The following is a 17,585-nucleotide window of genomic DNA, read 5'->3' as shown; positions in this document are numbered from 1 at the left end:
GTGGCTTTTGCAGCTGAGTCAGACACAGCAACCCTGCCAGAAATCTTACGTCACTGAGCAAAATAAAAATCAATTAAATCTGTGTTATCTCAGGAATTTTATTTTACTGCCAAATTTCCTTTTCACTTAATTGAGCTGCTGACCCAAGGCCAGATACAATTGGGTGCTCACCCACCCAATTGCCCTCGTTGGGCTCCTAGGTTTACCCCGTGCACAGAGGGAAGGGTCACATTTTCTTTCTTGTAGAACCAAGTTGTATGATGCAAACTGCCGTGAATTTTTAAGACGGGTCTTCAATGCATGCCAGCACGGATGATTTGTCAGTCCAGGCTTCCTTCCAGTTGTGCCGCCATGTACTAGGTGGACCTGTACCTACTGGCACCACATCCGGAACTCATTATGAATTAGCTTTTTCATGCCATGCTCTACATGTTCAAAGAACCACTTTCACAGCCGTGCTCAAAAACAATGTTATTTTCATTCTGTGTAAGCACACCCTCAGCATTTTGTTCCCTGAAAATGTAAATGAGCACTCAAATTTAATCTACAAGTCTATCTTCCTTTAACCTCCTTTCTTCAGCCTCTGGATGTTGCTCAGCTTCCTTGAATGTCATGGCTGATAACTACATTCTTTTCTCTTTGACCAATAAAAAGCAAGTTATTTTCCTCTGTTCACAAGACTCTTCTCTAGGGTTTGGCCAAAAACAGATGGCAGCAGAATGGAGCTGATTTTTATATGGTTTAATTATAATTATATATATATAACTAAACCAAAACAGTAGGGGCTAAATTCTGCTTTTCATTGTGTATATGATTCCTACAATAAATACAAAAGTAAACCCAAAGTTGATGTTTGAAAAATAACAGAAAGAAAGAGAAAATACAATTGACTTTGTAATTATATAGCAGACCACTTAAAATCAGCAAAGTGGAAGAATGAGTCAAACATCTTCTTTTTAAGTACTCAGCTGATATAGCTGAAAAACCTAAAAAGTAAATAAGGCCCATTCCGCACAGCGGTAGCTGTGCTGGTCCACCACTGATGCAGTGGTGCCGAACATAAAGCTCCGAAGTTTACTGTGTCCCCATTGGGGAAACATTTCAAGGCCGTATCCACTTCCTCAGACAAAGGAACAAAACTCATAAGAGTACAGATATAAGGAGAAAGTAAATTCGTGGTAAATTAGTAAACAGCATCACAGCAAATATGCAGCATGATGATGAAGCTTGGCTAGTTCTTTGCTAAAATAACAAAATCTGTCCTTTGGGTTCAGTTGTCGTTTCCAAAAACATGGGGGATGTAAAAATGTCAAGGTTTGTAATTAATGGCAGACACTTTCCCAGTTGTGGCAAGATGTAATTGAAAGAGACTTGTTGCTAGTTCCATCATTGTGCTGCTTCAGACTAACATGGCTATCTGCTTGAATCATGTAAATAGGTAGACTCCCACTCTACCTTGAAGTGATGTGCAAGGAACAATTTCTGCCAGATTTATAAACTGCAAGATCAAAAGTATACACTCTGGATATATGTACTGAAGTTAGATAAAACGGATCTATTCCTCTAATTTAAAACAATTAACTGCTGCACCTGAACCAATACAATAGAGGAATATTCTCTCCCCGCACCCTTTCCCTTTTAATTTGCAAGCCCTTTGTTCCTGCCCAGCCAAGCCCATGGATTGTGGCAGCGTTCTTCCACCATATGAGTCTGTCTAACGTTTTTAAAAGGTAAGAATTACGAAAATGTTCTCTCCTATTACAATGTTAAGAAATAACAATGTTTAAATAAAACATCTTATTCTGGTTTCCCCTGAAACTGTATCTCTTGCTCTTGGTTAAGTGAAACCCGATGAAATACAAATCCAACCCAAAGGAGTTCACCTCAACCTTTCACCTCAAAACTTCTCTGTGCTTTCAAAAAAGAAAAAGAAAAAAGGAGCAAGAAAAGAGGAAAAGCATTAGGGCTTTAACAAATGTTTCCAAATGTTTTACATTTATTCACATTTATCAGACTCCCACCCCCCACCCTGCTTCAAAATCCCCATAAAAATGAGAAGTTTGGGCACCGCTTCTAGCTTTAAAAGAAAATCTATTTTCTCTTTTTTATGGAAAGGAACCCATGTGTCCTATACCAGGAAGTCCAATAAACTATTGTGGTAGAACTATTATAACATGGTATAAAGAGTTTGGGGCATTTTAGTTTAGGAAAAAGACAAGAAGATACATCAACTTTATGAAATACTGCATGATTTAGAGGAAGTGGATAGAGGGAACTTTTCCTTCCATTACAACAGAACTCAGGAATACCCAGCGAAGATGAAGAGTAGCAAACTCGACTTTGCCAAGATGGCTAAATTGACACTAATAGTTAACGGAAGAACAGAAGAGGCCTTTCAAGAACAATGGGGCCCTTACCTGAACTATTTAAGAAAATAATAAAAAAGGGATTGAAACGGGGAACTAAATGTATTAAATGAAGAGCATAACCCTTTTTTCTGTACTAACAATGTAGATTGCATGTATTTCACTATATTTAATTCTGGAAAATAAAAATAAAAATCTTATAAAAAAAAAAGAGTAGCAAACTCAGGCCAGACAAAAGAAAGCACTTCACATAATTAACTTGTGGAATTCACTGCCAAAGGATGTAGTTTAGACAGCTTTAAAGGAGGATAGGACCCAATCATGGAGCACAGGCTAAAAGATACATTTCTGAAAGTCAAGGGACAACAATGGGGGAAGCCTTTGCTGTCTGTACCTTACGGATCTCCCAGGAGATCTGTTTGGCCACAGTGGACTAGATATTAGATTGTTTTTTTTTGCATGAACCAGTAGAGCTTTTCTTATATTAATATGAACATCATTCACCAATTTGTAGAACTCTCCAGTAGGACTGTCATGAATTGTTTATCTAACTATTCGTTTTTATTCCACCTGTCTTTCAATGAACTCATCAGGCATAAGGTCTTGGTAATTACCTTCAAGGCCATATGCTGTTAAGGCCCAGTGTACTTGAAGGACCGCCTCTCTGCTTACATCCCTCAAAGAGCTCTGTGCTCCACCACCTCCAACTGGCTAGTGATCCCTGGCCCCAAGAAAGTCTGCTTGACCTCAACCAGGGCCAGAGCTTTCTCTGTCTTGGCCCCCACCTGGTGAACAAGCTCCCAGAGGAGATCAGGGCCCTAACAGAACTAAAACAGTTCCATGGGGCCTGCAAAAAGGAGCTCCTCCACCAGGCATTTGGTTGAGTTTGACCAAAACTAAATAATATCTACTGGGCCCTGAACCTCCCTCCCTTGAACCCATGCAACAGATCAGACCAACCATCGGCCTGTTAGACTGTTCACTATGTTGAATGTTATTTTCTCTGTTTATTGTTATTATCATTGTTACTTTCCATTCAATATAATTAGTGAGTTCAATGTACTGTTCTGTTATGTTCTATGTGAACCAACTTGAGCCTTAGGGGAGGGCAGTATACAAATGCAATGAATGAATGAATGAATGAATGAATGAATGAATGAATGAATGAATGAATGAATGAATGAATGAATGAATGAATGAATGAATGAATGAATGAATGAAATAATCTCTCCCATTTGATCCATGCAAAATCTTTATGAAGTAGGTAGGGGCTAGGCTATTCCATTGGTCACTCACTGTGTTTCATGGAAGAGCGGGATTTGAACCTATCCTAGTCCAGATACCCAGTATACCACAATGGGCCCCTGATGACAAGAACAGAGACTAGGAAAATTCACTTAAAGCAATTATACAAAGCAGTGTTCAAAACAACCTTATGCTCCAAATAGACTACATGTATATCTGTGTATTTAATAACATTTGTTTAACTGTTTTAATGAAATAAAATATCTGGCCATAGAAGATGACAAACCCAGTTAGGAATGAAGTTAATATTTAATGTGTTTGACTACTTAAAGAAATGAGGAGGAAGACTGGATCGCTACCCACAAGAGGGGATTCTGCTCATGGTAGATGTAAACAGACAATCTGGATCAGGAAAGGAGGCTTGTGGCAGGGACATGACTTGTGAATTTGAGGCCTCAAGTAAACCCTAGTTTTGGCATGCCATAGTGATAATAGGCTTTTATAAATGTGATTTTGTACAATGCTTTAAAGCATAGCATCAAGTACTGGTTTATTAATTTTTCATAGCTTATCCTAGCCTCTGAAGAATAAGAGGCCCCTCATCCCAGAAAATCAATGACTTTATGCTTATAATAATGGAGTTGAAACTAGCACAAGCCCCTCTCTCTGTCTCTCCCCTCCACCCTCTGCCCTTCATTCTTTATTCAGAGGAACCTTTAACACACGAAGGGATTTGTGATTAATGTTTTGATGAAGATTGTTTGGGGGTGTTGTAAGCATTAGCTTTTTCAGTATTTGAAATTCGTATCTTGGCACCCAGAAGTCAAATAATGCAGTGCTCCTATGTGGATTCCGTTAAATAATTACTCCTTTCCTTTCCTAATTTTAACTACGGATGCTTGAACAGCAACCCCGCTCAGCTTGTTGACTGGTCATGACCAGGGAGTTGATTATTCATTGTTCTGTTTGCCTGTTCACAAACCAATTTAAAACTTTTGATCAGGTTACTTTTCACATTCATTAGCAATATTTCATACATTAGGCTTGGCAGCCTCCAGGTGGTGTCTAGAGAGCCTTCATTATTACAACCCAGAGAAAATGGCCATTTTGGAATGTGGATTTTATGGAATTTTACCCCATTATACCTCCTTCCCAGGAGCCTCTTGTGGCGCAGAGTGGTAAGGCAGCAGACATGCAGTCTGAAAGCTTTGCCCATGAGGCCGGGAGTTCGATCCCAGTAGCTGGTTCAAGGTTGACTCAGCCTTCCATCCTTCCGAGGTTGGTAAAATGAGTACCCAGCTTGCTGGGGGGTAAACGGTAATGACTGGGGAAGGCACTGGCAAACCACCCCGTATTGAGTCTGCCATGAAAACACTGGAGGGCATCACCCCAAGGGTCAGACATGACTCAGTGCTTGCACAGGGGATACCTTTACCTTTACTTTACCCCCTTCCCAAATTGTGCCCCCTCCAAACCTCTAGGTATTTGTCTATCCAGAGATGGCAACCCAAACATACATGCATAGTCTCACACGGTTTGATGAAAGTTCCAGTTCCTCTGGTACATAGTCCTGTCACCAGTATATACTCTTCCACAGCCAATCATGCAGCTAAATAGCGGGCAAAGCAGTCAGACAGTGTTTATGAACTAATACTATCTTTAAAAAGTCTTACAATTTGGTTAAGAATATGTGGCCAAGTTTTTATGTGCATACGCTTTATGGGGTACATAGCTGCCCTCCTACATCATTTCATTATTTGACTTAACTACTCATGCGCTTGTAAGTCAAGGATATGAAACTCCACCAGCTCAGGCTAAAAGCAGCTGCTGCTCAGTAGATGTTTGACTCAGGTGGTGGCAAGGTAAGGCCTAGCTATCACGTACTTGCACCTGTTGAACATGGTATATTTGCCGGCTACCCTTGTTCATCATGGAGTTCATCACACTCCTAATTTTAACCAAAGCATTTAAGTGAAAGAGGGTGATAGAATATACCTGGCCATTGATGGCTAGGATGCATTAACCAGCATGCAAAAACAGTGCAAACAAAACCCAGCTCAATATCTCTTTGTAGGTCTTTATATATGAAACTAGAAGCAAAGCCCGTTGTATATGACAATACAATGGGTGCTAGCCCCCCCCCCCCTCTGGGATAGGCCTCAGTGGGCATTTTGAGCAGGGGGGGAAATGCCGGCGGGGACCTGTCCCCTCTTGTCACCACCCAAAAAACACCTGTTGAAGCCTGCTGAAGCCTGCACCCTTGGTGGGTGCTTTGTGCGGCGGTGGAAGGAAGTGCCGTCAGGGAGCCAGACCCTGCTGCCGCTGGCCACCAAAAGCCAGCTGAAGCTCCAGGGGGTTTGGCAGGCAATTAGCAGGGTAGGACAGGAAGGGACCTGGCCCCTCTGGCTACCAGCTGCAAAAGGCACACTGAGCCCCATGGAGGTGGTGGCTAGCCTTTTTCGGAGGGGAGGCACTGGCAGGCAGTGCACCCCTCCTCCCTCCACCCCAGCAGCCCCACCAAGGCCTGGCAAGGCTGGGGCCAGACCTGCTTGTGGCAGCAGGAGCGCTGAGTAGGGCCTCTCTCACCCCTCTCCCCACCCCCACTGGCCCACAGTCCCAGGACCTCCAACGTTCCTCTCAGCTCCACCTTACTGGGCTGGTACTTCTTCCAATTGGAAGAAGTTGGAGGGGGATGTAACCAGAGGTGGGGCGTCCTTTCTGACTGGCCGCTCATTAAATGGGAATGGGACAGCCAACCTGATTGGTGGGTAGTAAGACCAAACTCCTCCCACTTTCCACCCACCACCCCTTATGGGCTTTATTTATGGTACAGATATTTCTTTGAATGTCTTAATAAAGCACATTTTTAGCATCCCTACTGTATACATTTTCTTCCACAGCCTTGTGTCCTGTTTCTTCTGCATATTCAAATTTATTTATTTTATTATATTATTGCATGTCAGCATTATTGAATGTCACAGAAGGGTATAACTCAAAATGCCAGTAAAAAGACAGGCTTTCTCCACCACAATTCCCAAATGAAAACAAAAACAAATGAAATAAATTCAGATTTAGTGCAATTTACTGCACTTGTCATTTGAAGCCTTTATTCTAAAAGGCAACAGGATGGCTACTGCACATCTGAAAGAAAAGGAAAAAACCAAAGATATATATGCCTTTAAAGAAGGGGGAGACAATTTTGACTGCACACTGCAATCAGTCTTAATTCTTTCTTTATTGCTACTCTGGTTTGCTGTTATTTGAGCTGGTCTTAACTGTTAAAAGCATTTCAAATGTTCACATGGTGTGCATTAGGAGACTGAGTAAAAGCAAGTAGAGCCCACCAAACGTAACTTTCTGAATGCAAACCACATGAATTTGATTTCTTTGTGGCATACCTTTAATTGGCTTCAGAGGTTTCTCTGATGTACCTGTCTATCTGCTTTCTGATGGACTGATCGGATAAGGCTAATATGAAGAAGCTGGTCTAGACTGCTCTCACTTACAGTGAGCCCATTACCTTGTTTACCAGGTTGTGGCAATACTTTGCATTAGTTATAGTACTTCAGTCTTTTTTGTTCCCAGGCTGTGGCAACTAACTACCTAGAAGTACCAGCCTAATATATGCACAATACAACATAGTAATGGTTGCTGGCAAGATTTTACAGGGGGCAGCCACCCTCAGCACCAGTCGCTTCCATTTGCTTCCAGAAAAGTTATTTGTGCTCCACCAAGAATGAGAGGGACAACTGGGCGTGGATATGGGAAGCATGCACAAAACTCCCACACAACTCTTATGGTCTCTCGCAATGCCTCCATGCATGGCCTGTGCAATGTGTAGGCAGAGAGATGATAGAAATAAGGATTTATTGGGCAAGTGGGAATGTTGTGCATGAAGTACACTGGATTATTTATGAGTTCATTGAGGACTAAGGGCATATTTCACAGTTTACCAGGCAGTCATCAAGAAATGAATCAAGTAAGAACTTAGACCTAACATCCATATTGTAATAAACACAGCTCTCTCTGTGTTGCTAGCCATGCTCACAAACAGGACATAATGGAGATATATCTATCAAGGGCCATTACCCTCTGATAATATTAGTCTAGTCCTTACTAATATGATCACTATCCACTCTTATGGCAATGAATTCCACAAGAATTATGTGCTGCATAAAACCACCTAAAACTTAGTGTTTATATAATGCTGAAAGGTGTTCCAACAGTGTTACATGCATTATTTTAGTAGTCCATGCAACAATGCCATCAAGTGGGAGAGAGCTTGGAAGCTAAGCAGGGCAAGTGGGAGACCTCCAAGGAAGAAGGGAGCTGCTATGCAGAAAAATAGCAAACCATCTCTCCTCATCTCTTGCCTTGAAAACCCCATAGTCCTAAGGCTGGTTGTGACTTGGCCCACAATTAGCCATGATCTAGATAGCCCAGGTTGTCCAACCTTATTAAATCTCAGAATCCAAAATGGGTCAGCCCTGGTTAGTGTGTGGGTGGATGCCACCAAGTAAGTCTAGGATTGCTATGCAGAGGCAGGCAATGGCAAATCACCTCTGAACTTCTCTTGCCTGGAAAACCTAAGTTGGCAACACCTTGATGGCAAATAGAAGAAGAAAAGAAACAAGGAAAACATATATGAGGGCGAAGAAACAATGGTGTCCTGAACACCACTTGGTCTATCCATGGCTGATGTTAGGAACTCAGGATTTCACAGTTCATGGTGTGCACTAAACCATATCCCATCTGCTTTAATTTGGCTTAAGTCCGCTGTCAATCATTTCACTGGGAAACAGAAATCTTGTGAACAAATCAAATATGTCTTCAAACTACTATGACTGAAAGTCAAGGTATGTTATTTTTTACTTCCCTTAAAAATCAGCCATGGAAGAGAGATGTGGATTGAGGCCCCAGTATGCTTCCTCAATCATAAGTGACCCCAGCTCCTTCAAGTGCCAAAACTGGCAGCTCAAAGCTGGCAGCTCAAAGTCTTCTGCTGCCTTTTGATGAGGAAATGGGTACCGCCCTTCTCACCCTTCTCCCCCCCCCCCCGACACCCCCCAGAGGTATTGCTGGGGATTGTTAGGGATGGGACATTGTTTCCACTGCATCTTTATTGCATAGTGTCTGATATTGTTGTATTTTATGGTTTTTATTTCAGGGGTTTTTTAATGGGATTCTTTGGGGTTTTATCTGACATTTGTAACCTGCCACAAGCTTTCGAGGAATTGCAGGAAATAAATTGCTAAATAAATAAATAAAATAGTCTGCTTGTCTCATCATACACACAAACACACACATTCCACTTGCCAGCCTTAGTGTTCTACCTGCAACCCCAGATTAGATGATCCTTACTTGGTCACTAGTTCACCCTTCAAAGAACAACATAGCATGCTGTGCATTTCCTATAGGGCTTCTTGAATTTGTGTGAGTTTGGGAGTTGGTGCAAGTAGTATGCCGTGTTATTTTTAAAGAGCTGTTGGTATGAGGAGTTAAGGAGGCTTGGGGGATATGAGAAGCTGGAGGTAGGCAGGGCAGGAGGTGGCTTCCCTTCTAAATCTGCTAAAATGAGGTAAGTTACCTGTCTCAAGTTGCCTCAGTAAAGAGTTGGTCCAATGTTGGTACCCATTTCGTCATCATCATAGTTTGAAATCTATAATGGGCTCACTTGCTTTATTATTTCATACCAATAATACTATTCTGTGGCTGGTTTTGATCCTGCAGATGAAGAGACATCTCTTTTCTACACTGGCAGTCCAAAGCTAAACAATGAATTTAGGACTGAGGGAGCCAGTTGTTACATTTCTGGGCACAATGGCTATCATGGTTTGCAAATGACAGAGGGAACGATAATATGACCCAAGGAAAATTCAGGCAACCAAGAAGCAATCAGGTCTACCACCACAACCTGCAACCGAACAGCTTTGTTGTAGCACAAAACAAAAAGGAATCCTGTAGCACCTTAAAGACAAACACATTTATTGAGGCAGAAGTTCTCATAGAGCCCAGAAAAGTTCATACATCAATAAATCTGCTTTTCTTTAAGGTGTCAGAAGACTGTGTTTTGTTTTCACAATAACCTGGACACCAGTCAGTGTTGCTTGTATGAGCTGAATGGCATTTTATAACCTCCTGACCAAATGTGTTCAGTCGGGACGGAATTCAGACCTGTACCATGAAACCTTAGCAAAACAAACCACATGAAAGAGCACAAATTGAGAATATTAAAAGGGAGATTTGACAGGAAATTGATTTAAATTTTGTCCTGGTTCTTCCTGGATGCTGGTCATTGAATCATTTCTTAGAATTTTATATTAGTGTTTTAACAGGAGTCAAACATCTACAAAAGCGTGTTTATTTTAACTGACTTTGTTTTGTTAACTCCTCAAATATTCCACAGCCTCTGGCTATTCATTTAACTCTCATTAACATGTGTCTCAAACTATTGATCTGATGACTCACGTTATTAATCTCCATAGTCATAGCAAAACTGTTACAGTGGACACAAGTTTATATAATTAACGAGTTATCCTCAACTCAACTGCAGTATAATCTGAAATATTCCAACAGAAGATTTGTCATGGTTTTGCGCAGGAGGTGGCTGTGCCAGTTTTCCACGCGTATCTTCATTCTGTTATTTTTTTTAAAAACACTCTGCAATACTCTCAGTGGTTTATTATACGAAACATTGGAACTTACCTGAAAATGTCTTCTCTTCAGTGGGGCAAAGTCATCCAGGTAGTTAGGTCATGCCTCTGCTCACTCAGGTAGGGCAAACTGATATGCAGATTTTTGCCAATATTCCTTGAGCGACCATTGAGTGATCTCTCCAGTTTTGCCCAAGCCCTGCTGTGTAGTTATGGTCACTTTTGTCATTGTCAAAAATAGCAACTCTATATGATGTTATGTGGGAAGGCCTCCTCACCCCCCCCCCCCCCGGCAATGGCCTGGCCTTCCCCCTGAGCCTACAAGCACACCCGGGGCCACTTTGAGGCCCCGGGTGTGCTTCTGGGCCCAAGAGGAAGGCCTCCTTCTGTACTCACACCGTGGCACTGCTTCCCCGTCACTTTCTGGACTGTCCTGATGAGGGCCCCATTGGAAAGCGCGAAGTGCCTTCCAATTGTGCCCTCACCCAGACCGGCCCCACCCACTCTCCACCCACTTAGGCCTTAGCCTTTAACAGCGACCTGCTTTTAAAGATTATTTATTTATTTGTTTGTTTGTTTGTTTGTTTATTTAGATTTCTACACCGCCCATTTCTTTGCAGCTCTGGGTGGTTTACACTGAATATTATATAACTTACATGGAACATTATACAGACTATAACATCAAAACAACTTTCAATAAATTATCAAAAGATTACAGTAGTAGATTCAGGTGGCTGGCCATGTTGATCTGAAGTAGCAGAACAAAATCTGAGTCCAATGGCACCTTTAAGGACTTGTGGAATCACTGTGGTGTGAACAACCAAATTCTCTTTTTTTTGACATCAGAAGAAGACTATTCATATTAAGAGAAAGATTTCCAAAGACTTCCCAACCATATTCTGCATGCTCACGCCACTTCTGGGGTTACTTGAAGCCTAAAGAATGTTTCAGGGGGTTCTCAATAGTAAAAAAAAATTGAGAAAAGCTGTTCTCCATATATTTTCACAGATGTCCTGGGGCAAGGCCAACAGGTACCCATACTGCTCCCCTCTATATGCACAGAGTGTATACGTACTTTTAATGGCCCAACAGAGCCTTTATAATAAAAAAGAGTCTATTTAATACCTGAATACAGTGTGATTAAACACCCTCAGTAATCTTTTCTCAACAAACCTTATCTGATATCTTGCACTTTTCCATTTCATGCACACACTTCCCAGCCCATAGGCTAAGTGAAAAAGATGATGAGAAAAGATCATGGAAAGAATCACAGCCACTCCAAGCACATCCAAGTCTGCTGCATGGGCTGAAAAGCCCACGAACACAGAGGAATCGTCCCAGTCTCTCACGCAGGAGCAGAGCCTAAGCAAAGGAAACCTTATCTTTTCATTCATTGTTTTTGTTGGCCTGCAGCCAGTCCAAACATTTGCAGGTGGCTGGGCCATATTTTGACACTTAACTATCTACAGTTGTGATAAAAATCAGACTGTTCCTACAGTACAGTTCTCTGTAGCCTTTAGGGCCTGATTCTGTTCCCACTTAAGACAAGGTACAAACATTACGACAGTGCTTTCTGAAAAGAACTCATTAAGAGGCATGTTCTGCAAGGCCATTCATTTCTAAGGAAAACTCCTCATTCTTTAGACACCAGCCTACTCCCAACCTCTAATAAAGTTAAAGGATATCCAAAACGTAAGGATCTGATCATCATTTTACAATATATTTTCTTACACTCATCCAAAGCTGTATGCCACACAAAAGAAATAAATACATCTTGTAAATGTGCATGCATAGTCTAAAGTGTAATGATTTTTATCATGCTGGTTTTGTTTCCAAGGTACTTCGTTCACTCAAGATTTAGGACAGTAAAGCGCAGATTTGGTCTCAATGGGCTTACATGAAAGTTATGGGCAGTACTCTTAGGTAAAGAAGAACTGGGTTTTTTTGCACCCCAATTTCTAATACTCAAAGGAGTCTCAAAGCAACATGCAATTATCTTCCCTTCCTTTCCCCTGTGCAGTAGGTGAGGTCGAAAGAGTTCTGAGAACTGTGGCTAGTCCAAGGTCACCCAGCTGGCTACATGTGCTTCTTCTGTTAAGTTGCAATGGATGGGGATATGAATCCACTAAAGAACATACCACTAAATACGTCATGCCAAAAACGACAATAAAATAAAATTTCACATGATTACCAAAAACTAATAACTTCACAAGCAGAAGCCAAGAGGTGCCAAAGAAACATATTCTACACCTCAATCACAATAGCATTAGATACACAAGCATGAAAAAGCATTTCATTTCCTCAGATTCCCCAGGTTTCTCAACAGCCAGAACTGACAGACCACAATGCCTGTTCTTTCCCAAATATAAGGAAACACATACCTTAAACAAGATATGATTTTGTTAAGAATAAAAGCCTAGATGGGTGCTCACTGAAAACGTGAGGACAGAAACACTCTCACCTTAAACAGGCCAGCTTGGATAAGCTAAACTTTCCAGTAACCCTTACAGAGCATTTTGGTGAGTCCTATCCTTCTCTTCACTTAAAGACATATAGTGCCAGCGATGCTGTGGGCATACCATTACAGCTATAACTACAATTGCCCTAGAAGCCCCTGTGTCTGGAGAAGAAATGGGAAAATATCTTTTAGGATAGCAATGCTCTGAAAAGAACGAATGGATCATCAAGGAGCTGTGGAGCACCATAAGAAACAAGGGATTTCTTCGTTTTTCATCATGTCCAATTCCAATTGAAACATCTGGTAAAACACCTGATTCAACATTTCCTCCAAGCAAAATTAAAACGGAAGGCAGTCTTCTTACCCAATCTGCCGGTTTGTCGAAGGTGCTTGTGTAATAACTGAGCTGGACTGTGGAGAAGGCATCACCTGTTGAATCACAATGTTTGTGTCGTGGTTTGGCATCCTTGGGCTGGAGAGCTGATGTGTCCCAGGGGCTGCCATGGTTCCACCAACAGTGCTATGCATTGAAATATTCTGTGAGAAAGGAAGGAAGCAAACACAAGGGATGTCATCGTTTGCTTTCAATTCCCTCATGCCTAAAATTAGGGATCTGGATGTGTCAATAGAATGAAAAGTGATTGGCTTCTGGCAAACCTCACATTGATAGATGTTGTTCTCACTAACAGCTATAAAGAAATGAAAAATAACAGTTTGCTTTTACGGAGCAACACACATTCAAAATACCTAAAGGTTGACTAATCAGTCTTTGGTACATCTGACTCGTGATTTATAATGTATGTATCCATTTGCCTGTGTGTGATCTATATTTCATTTGAAAATAATTTTCACCAGCATTGGATGGTCCATTGATTTAGTGGTCTGGCCAGTGCTAAAGTCCAAGATCTGTTGAGAATGATAAGTGACTGACTCAGCATAACATTCTTTGACCTATCTTGTCTTTCTCTTCTTACAATTGTTTTTGTGAGCACAATACAAAACTCCTTCTCAGCTCTAGAACAGGGGGTCCATTTTGAAAGTGGCAGCCCTTATATGTAGGTAAGCACTTAGTAAAATCAGAAATGACATCTGAAATAGAAATGAAAAGGTGACTTCTGTTGCACAGTGGGAAATTCATGGCTGGATATCCAGTGTGTGGGGGGAAAAGCCACTGTGGGGAAAATCTGGATTGGGCCACAGTACTAGGAAATCCAGATTAACATTTTCTGCCATCTTTTTCTGGCGAACGTTGTCTTCCCAATATTTTGCCCCTTAGAAGAAAAAAAACTGCTCATAAATTACCACAAAGGGGCAAATAAGTTGAGGTATGATTTGCACGAGGAAAATGGCACAAAGGGAGGAAGTAAACCACTCCCCCTCCCGCCAGCATCACAATCTGTTTTTTACGCTTCTGAAATATTGTGGAAGATTGAATCATGGATCCTCAATATACTATCTAGTTTGGCTACTAAATTACCTGTCTTAAATCCCTCTCATGCTACTTCTGTAAATGCTTTTGTTGTATGGAACAGAAAGCAGGGGAGATGCATTTGCAATTTGTTATTCATCAACAGAAGCAAGAACAGATTTCAGTGTCAAATGTGAGACCACCTCCAGAAATGGATGATCAGGAGAACAAGCAGCTGGAAGAATGGCATGCTGTTATAATCCAGTAATTTCATTGTCCCTGTGCAGACTTCACTCAATAACCAACTCCCTGATTTATCCTTCAGTAAACACAGGGGTTCTTCCTATCTGATGACAGTTCAAGGGGAGAGTGCCTGATACAAAAGCAAGAACTATCACTGGGAAAGTTTCAGCTTTAATTAGCAACTAATAGAATCATCCCTGCAATACGTCTTCCATGCATTTTTCCTGTAATGTGTGAGAACCAGTGACCCTTGATAGCATTTGCTTTTAAACCTGGGAACTACATTAAAGTTGCAGTATATACAAGCCCTGGCAATGAATAGTACATACTATCACTGGGTAAAAGAATCACTGGGTTCCTGTCAAGTTTGTCTCTGTGGCTTTTCCAGCTGGTTCCCATCCTGATTGCTGTGTCTGCTGTGCTCTCGTTGCTTCTGCAAATGCAGGGCAGGGCATTTACTGCATCAGTGGATCATCCACATGGGGGAGGGAATTCTCTGCAGTATCCCTTCATGCCCACCATTTCCTTCCCTCCTGCCAGAGGGCTTTTTGCCAGCTTTTACAAATCTGGCAGCAGGTATATTACTATTGTTAAGGATACTATAACAATACAAATACAAAAAAGATAGGCCATAAAAAGCCACTGGAGCCAAAGAATGGCAGGGATGAGAGGAAATTGGGATGGATGTTGGCAGAAAGATGCACAAATCAGCTCCATCCACATGGATTCCAAACGTGCTGTAAGTACAAAACTGATCCTCCTTTGAGATTGTTATCTGTCCACATACTCATAGAATCATAGAATCATAGAATCATAGAGTTGGAAGGGGGCATACAGGCCATCTAGTCCAACCCCCTGCTCAACGCAGGATCAGCCTTAAGCATTCTAAAGCATCCAAGAAAAGTGTGTATCCAACCTTTGCTTGAAGACTGCCAGTGAGGGGGAGCTCACCACCTCCTTAGGCAGCCTGCTCCAGTTGGTTTTACCTTGAGCATTTCTGCTTCTCTGTGTTGCATTTGAAGCTGTCCTCAGTGTGAGGAAGCTTATCACATATTGTCTCCTAGGCTGTCCTCACTAGATCATGCCATAAATGAAGCATCATTCTAAGCAGCAGCAGCCACGCAATGATACAAAAGTAAGTATTTTTGCAAGGGACGACTGTAGTTTCCCTCCTACGTTTCCTGAGTCAAATACAGCTAGGAAGCAGTTATTTAGATACATTTTGAGTGCATATATGCTGAATTAAATGTAGCCATATTGCTAATGATACACTCACTGAACAGAGCTGCCTAGAGACAAAATTGCCCCCCAGAACTAGATACCCTTTGGGTCCAGGCCTCAAAGAATCACAGAGTTGGACCTCCAGGGTCATCTAGTCCAACCCCCTGCACAATGCAGGAATTCACAATTCACAACTACCATGGTGACCCCAATTTCATACCCAAGTGATCCCTCTACCAAAAATCTCCAGAATCCAGCTTGGCCTGCAGAAAATTTACCCACGATCCCACAGCGGCAATTAGCAATTCCCTGGGTATACAAGGAAGAGTATGCAAGAGAAAAACACTGGCACATCACTTCCTGTCCACCCACTCACAATCTGCTTAAGTTCATAAAATCAGCCTGTTTGTCAGATGACTATCTAGTCTCTGCTTAAAAACTTCCAAAAAGAGAACTCGCCACCTCCCAAGGAAGTGTATTCCAATGAGGAACTGCTCTGTCAGGAACTGCTTCTAGATGTTTTGCCCAAAATTAATTTCAACCTATTGGTTCTGGTATGACCCTCTGGTGCAAAAGAAGACAATTCCGCTCCATCTTCTATACCAGTGGTTGAGGACCGCCTCCGGGGGTGGGGAAGAGCCAGCGGCCCGGGTGCCGCGTCTGCGCATTTTCGCCAGCAGGAGGTGCGATGCGCATGTGCGGCAGCTCCACACATGCGCATTTGTGCCTGCCTTTCCCCCCCCCCCATCGCAGCAAGAACCTACCCGGGCTGCGAGCAAAGCGGCCGTTTTGGCCGTTTTGGCCGTTCTGCCGCTTCACTCGCAGCCTGGTGAGCTTCTCGCTGCGATGGGGGGGGGGAGGTAGGCACAGCCGCTGGTGGCCCATTACTGAGGCCTTTGCAGCCCGGTTCTATACAACAGTCCTTCAAGTATTTGAAGATGGTTATGATATCAGTCGTCTTCTCTCCAGGCTAAACAGACCAAGCTCCCTAAACCTTTCCTCATACGACTTGGCTCTCCAAAGCCTTCACCATCTTTCTAGGCCTCCTCTGGACATGCTCCAGTTTCTCTGCATTATTCTTAACTTGTGGTGCCCAATATTGAACACAATACTCCAAATGAGGTCTTACCAGAGCGGACTAAAGTGGTAACATTACTTTGTGTGATCTGGACACTATATTTCTTTTAATACAGCTCAAAATCCCATTTTCCTTTTTAGTCACACTGATGATTCATGTTCAGTATATGGTCTACTAAGATGCCAGGATCCATTTCACACATACTAATGCCAAGAAGAGTCTCGCCCATCTTATAATGACGCATTTGATTTTTCCTACCTAAACACAGAACTTTACTTTTTTTTTCACTATTAAAATTCATTATATTCATTTTAGCCCAGTTTTCCAACCTGTCAAGATCACCTGTATCCTGATTTTGTCTTCTGGTATGTTTGCTACCCCTCCCAGTTTAGTGTCATCTGCAAATTTAATAAGCACCCCCTTGATTCCTTCATCCAAATCATTTATGAATATGTTGAACAACCCAGGACAGATCCCTGAGGCACTCCACTCATCACTCGTCTCCAAGAAGATGATGAACCATTTACAAGCACCCTTTGGGTGTGATCTGTCAACCATCTTTTGATCCACCTAACAGTAATAGGATCCATAGCACAATTTACCAACTTGCCAATAAGAATATCTTGAGGAACCTTATCAAAAGCCTTACTGAAACAATGGTAAATAATGTCCACAGCATTCCCAAGATTGAGCAAGGTAGTAACTTTCTCAAAAAAGAGAGATAAGGTTAGCCTGACATGACTTGTTCCTGAGAAAGCCATACTGACTCTTAGTAGTTACAGCCAACCGCTCTAGCTGCTCAAAGATCGACTGTTTGATGATTTGTCCTAAAATTTTGCCAGCTATATTTTGCCAGCTGACAGGTTGGTAGTTACCCGGATCCTCCTTTTCCCCCTTCTTGAAGATGAGGACA

The 17,585-nt window shown here is 42.0% G+C and overlaps 1 protein-coding gene across 5 annotated transcripts in view; it reads right to left on the bottom strand.

Moving 5' to 3' along the window:
- Positions 1-17,585, bottom strand: part of CREB5 (cAMP responsive element binding protein 5) — a 265,679-nt gene that overhangs the window by 158,883 nt on the left and 89,211 nt on the right. For all 5 annotated transcript variants that reach the window (XM_077302760.1, XM_077302758.1, XM_077302763.1 and 2 more), the window contains one exon: positions 13,087-13,259. In XM_077302760.1, the coding sequence (XP_077158875.1) occupies positions 13,087-13,259 (173 nt within the window). The remainder of the gene's footprint in view (positions 1-13,086; positions 13,260-17,585) is intronic.

This window comes from Paroedura picta, chromosome 11 (assembly GCF_049243985.1).
Source record: "Paroedura picta isolate Pp20150507F chromosome 11, Ppicta_v3.0, whole genome shotgun sequence".
Classification (NCBI taxonomy): domain Eukaryota; kingdom Metazoa; phylum Chordata; class Lepidosauria; order Squamata; family Gekkonidae; genus Paroedura; species Paroedura picta.
The sequence above is the reverse complement of the archived record's forward strand: the minus strand, read 5'-3'. Positions and strand labels throughout refer to the sequence as shown.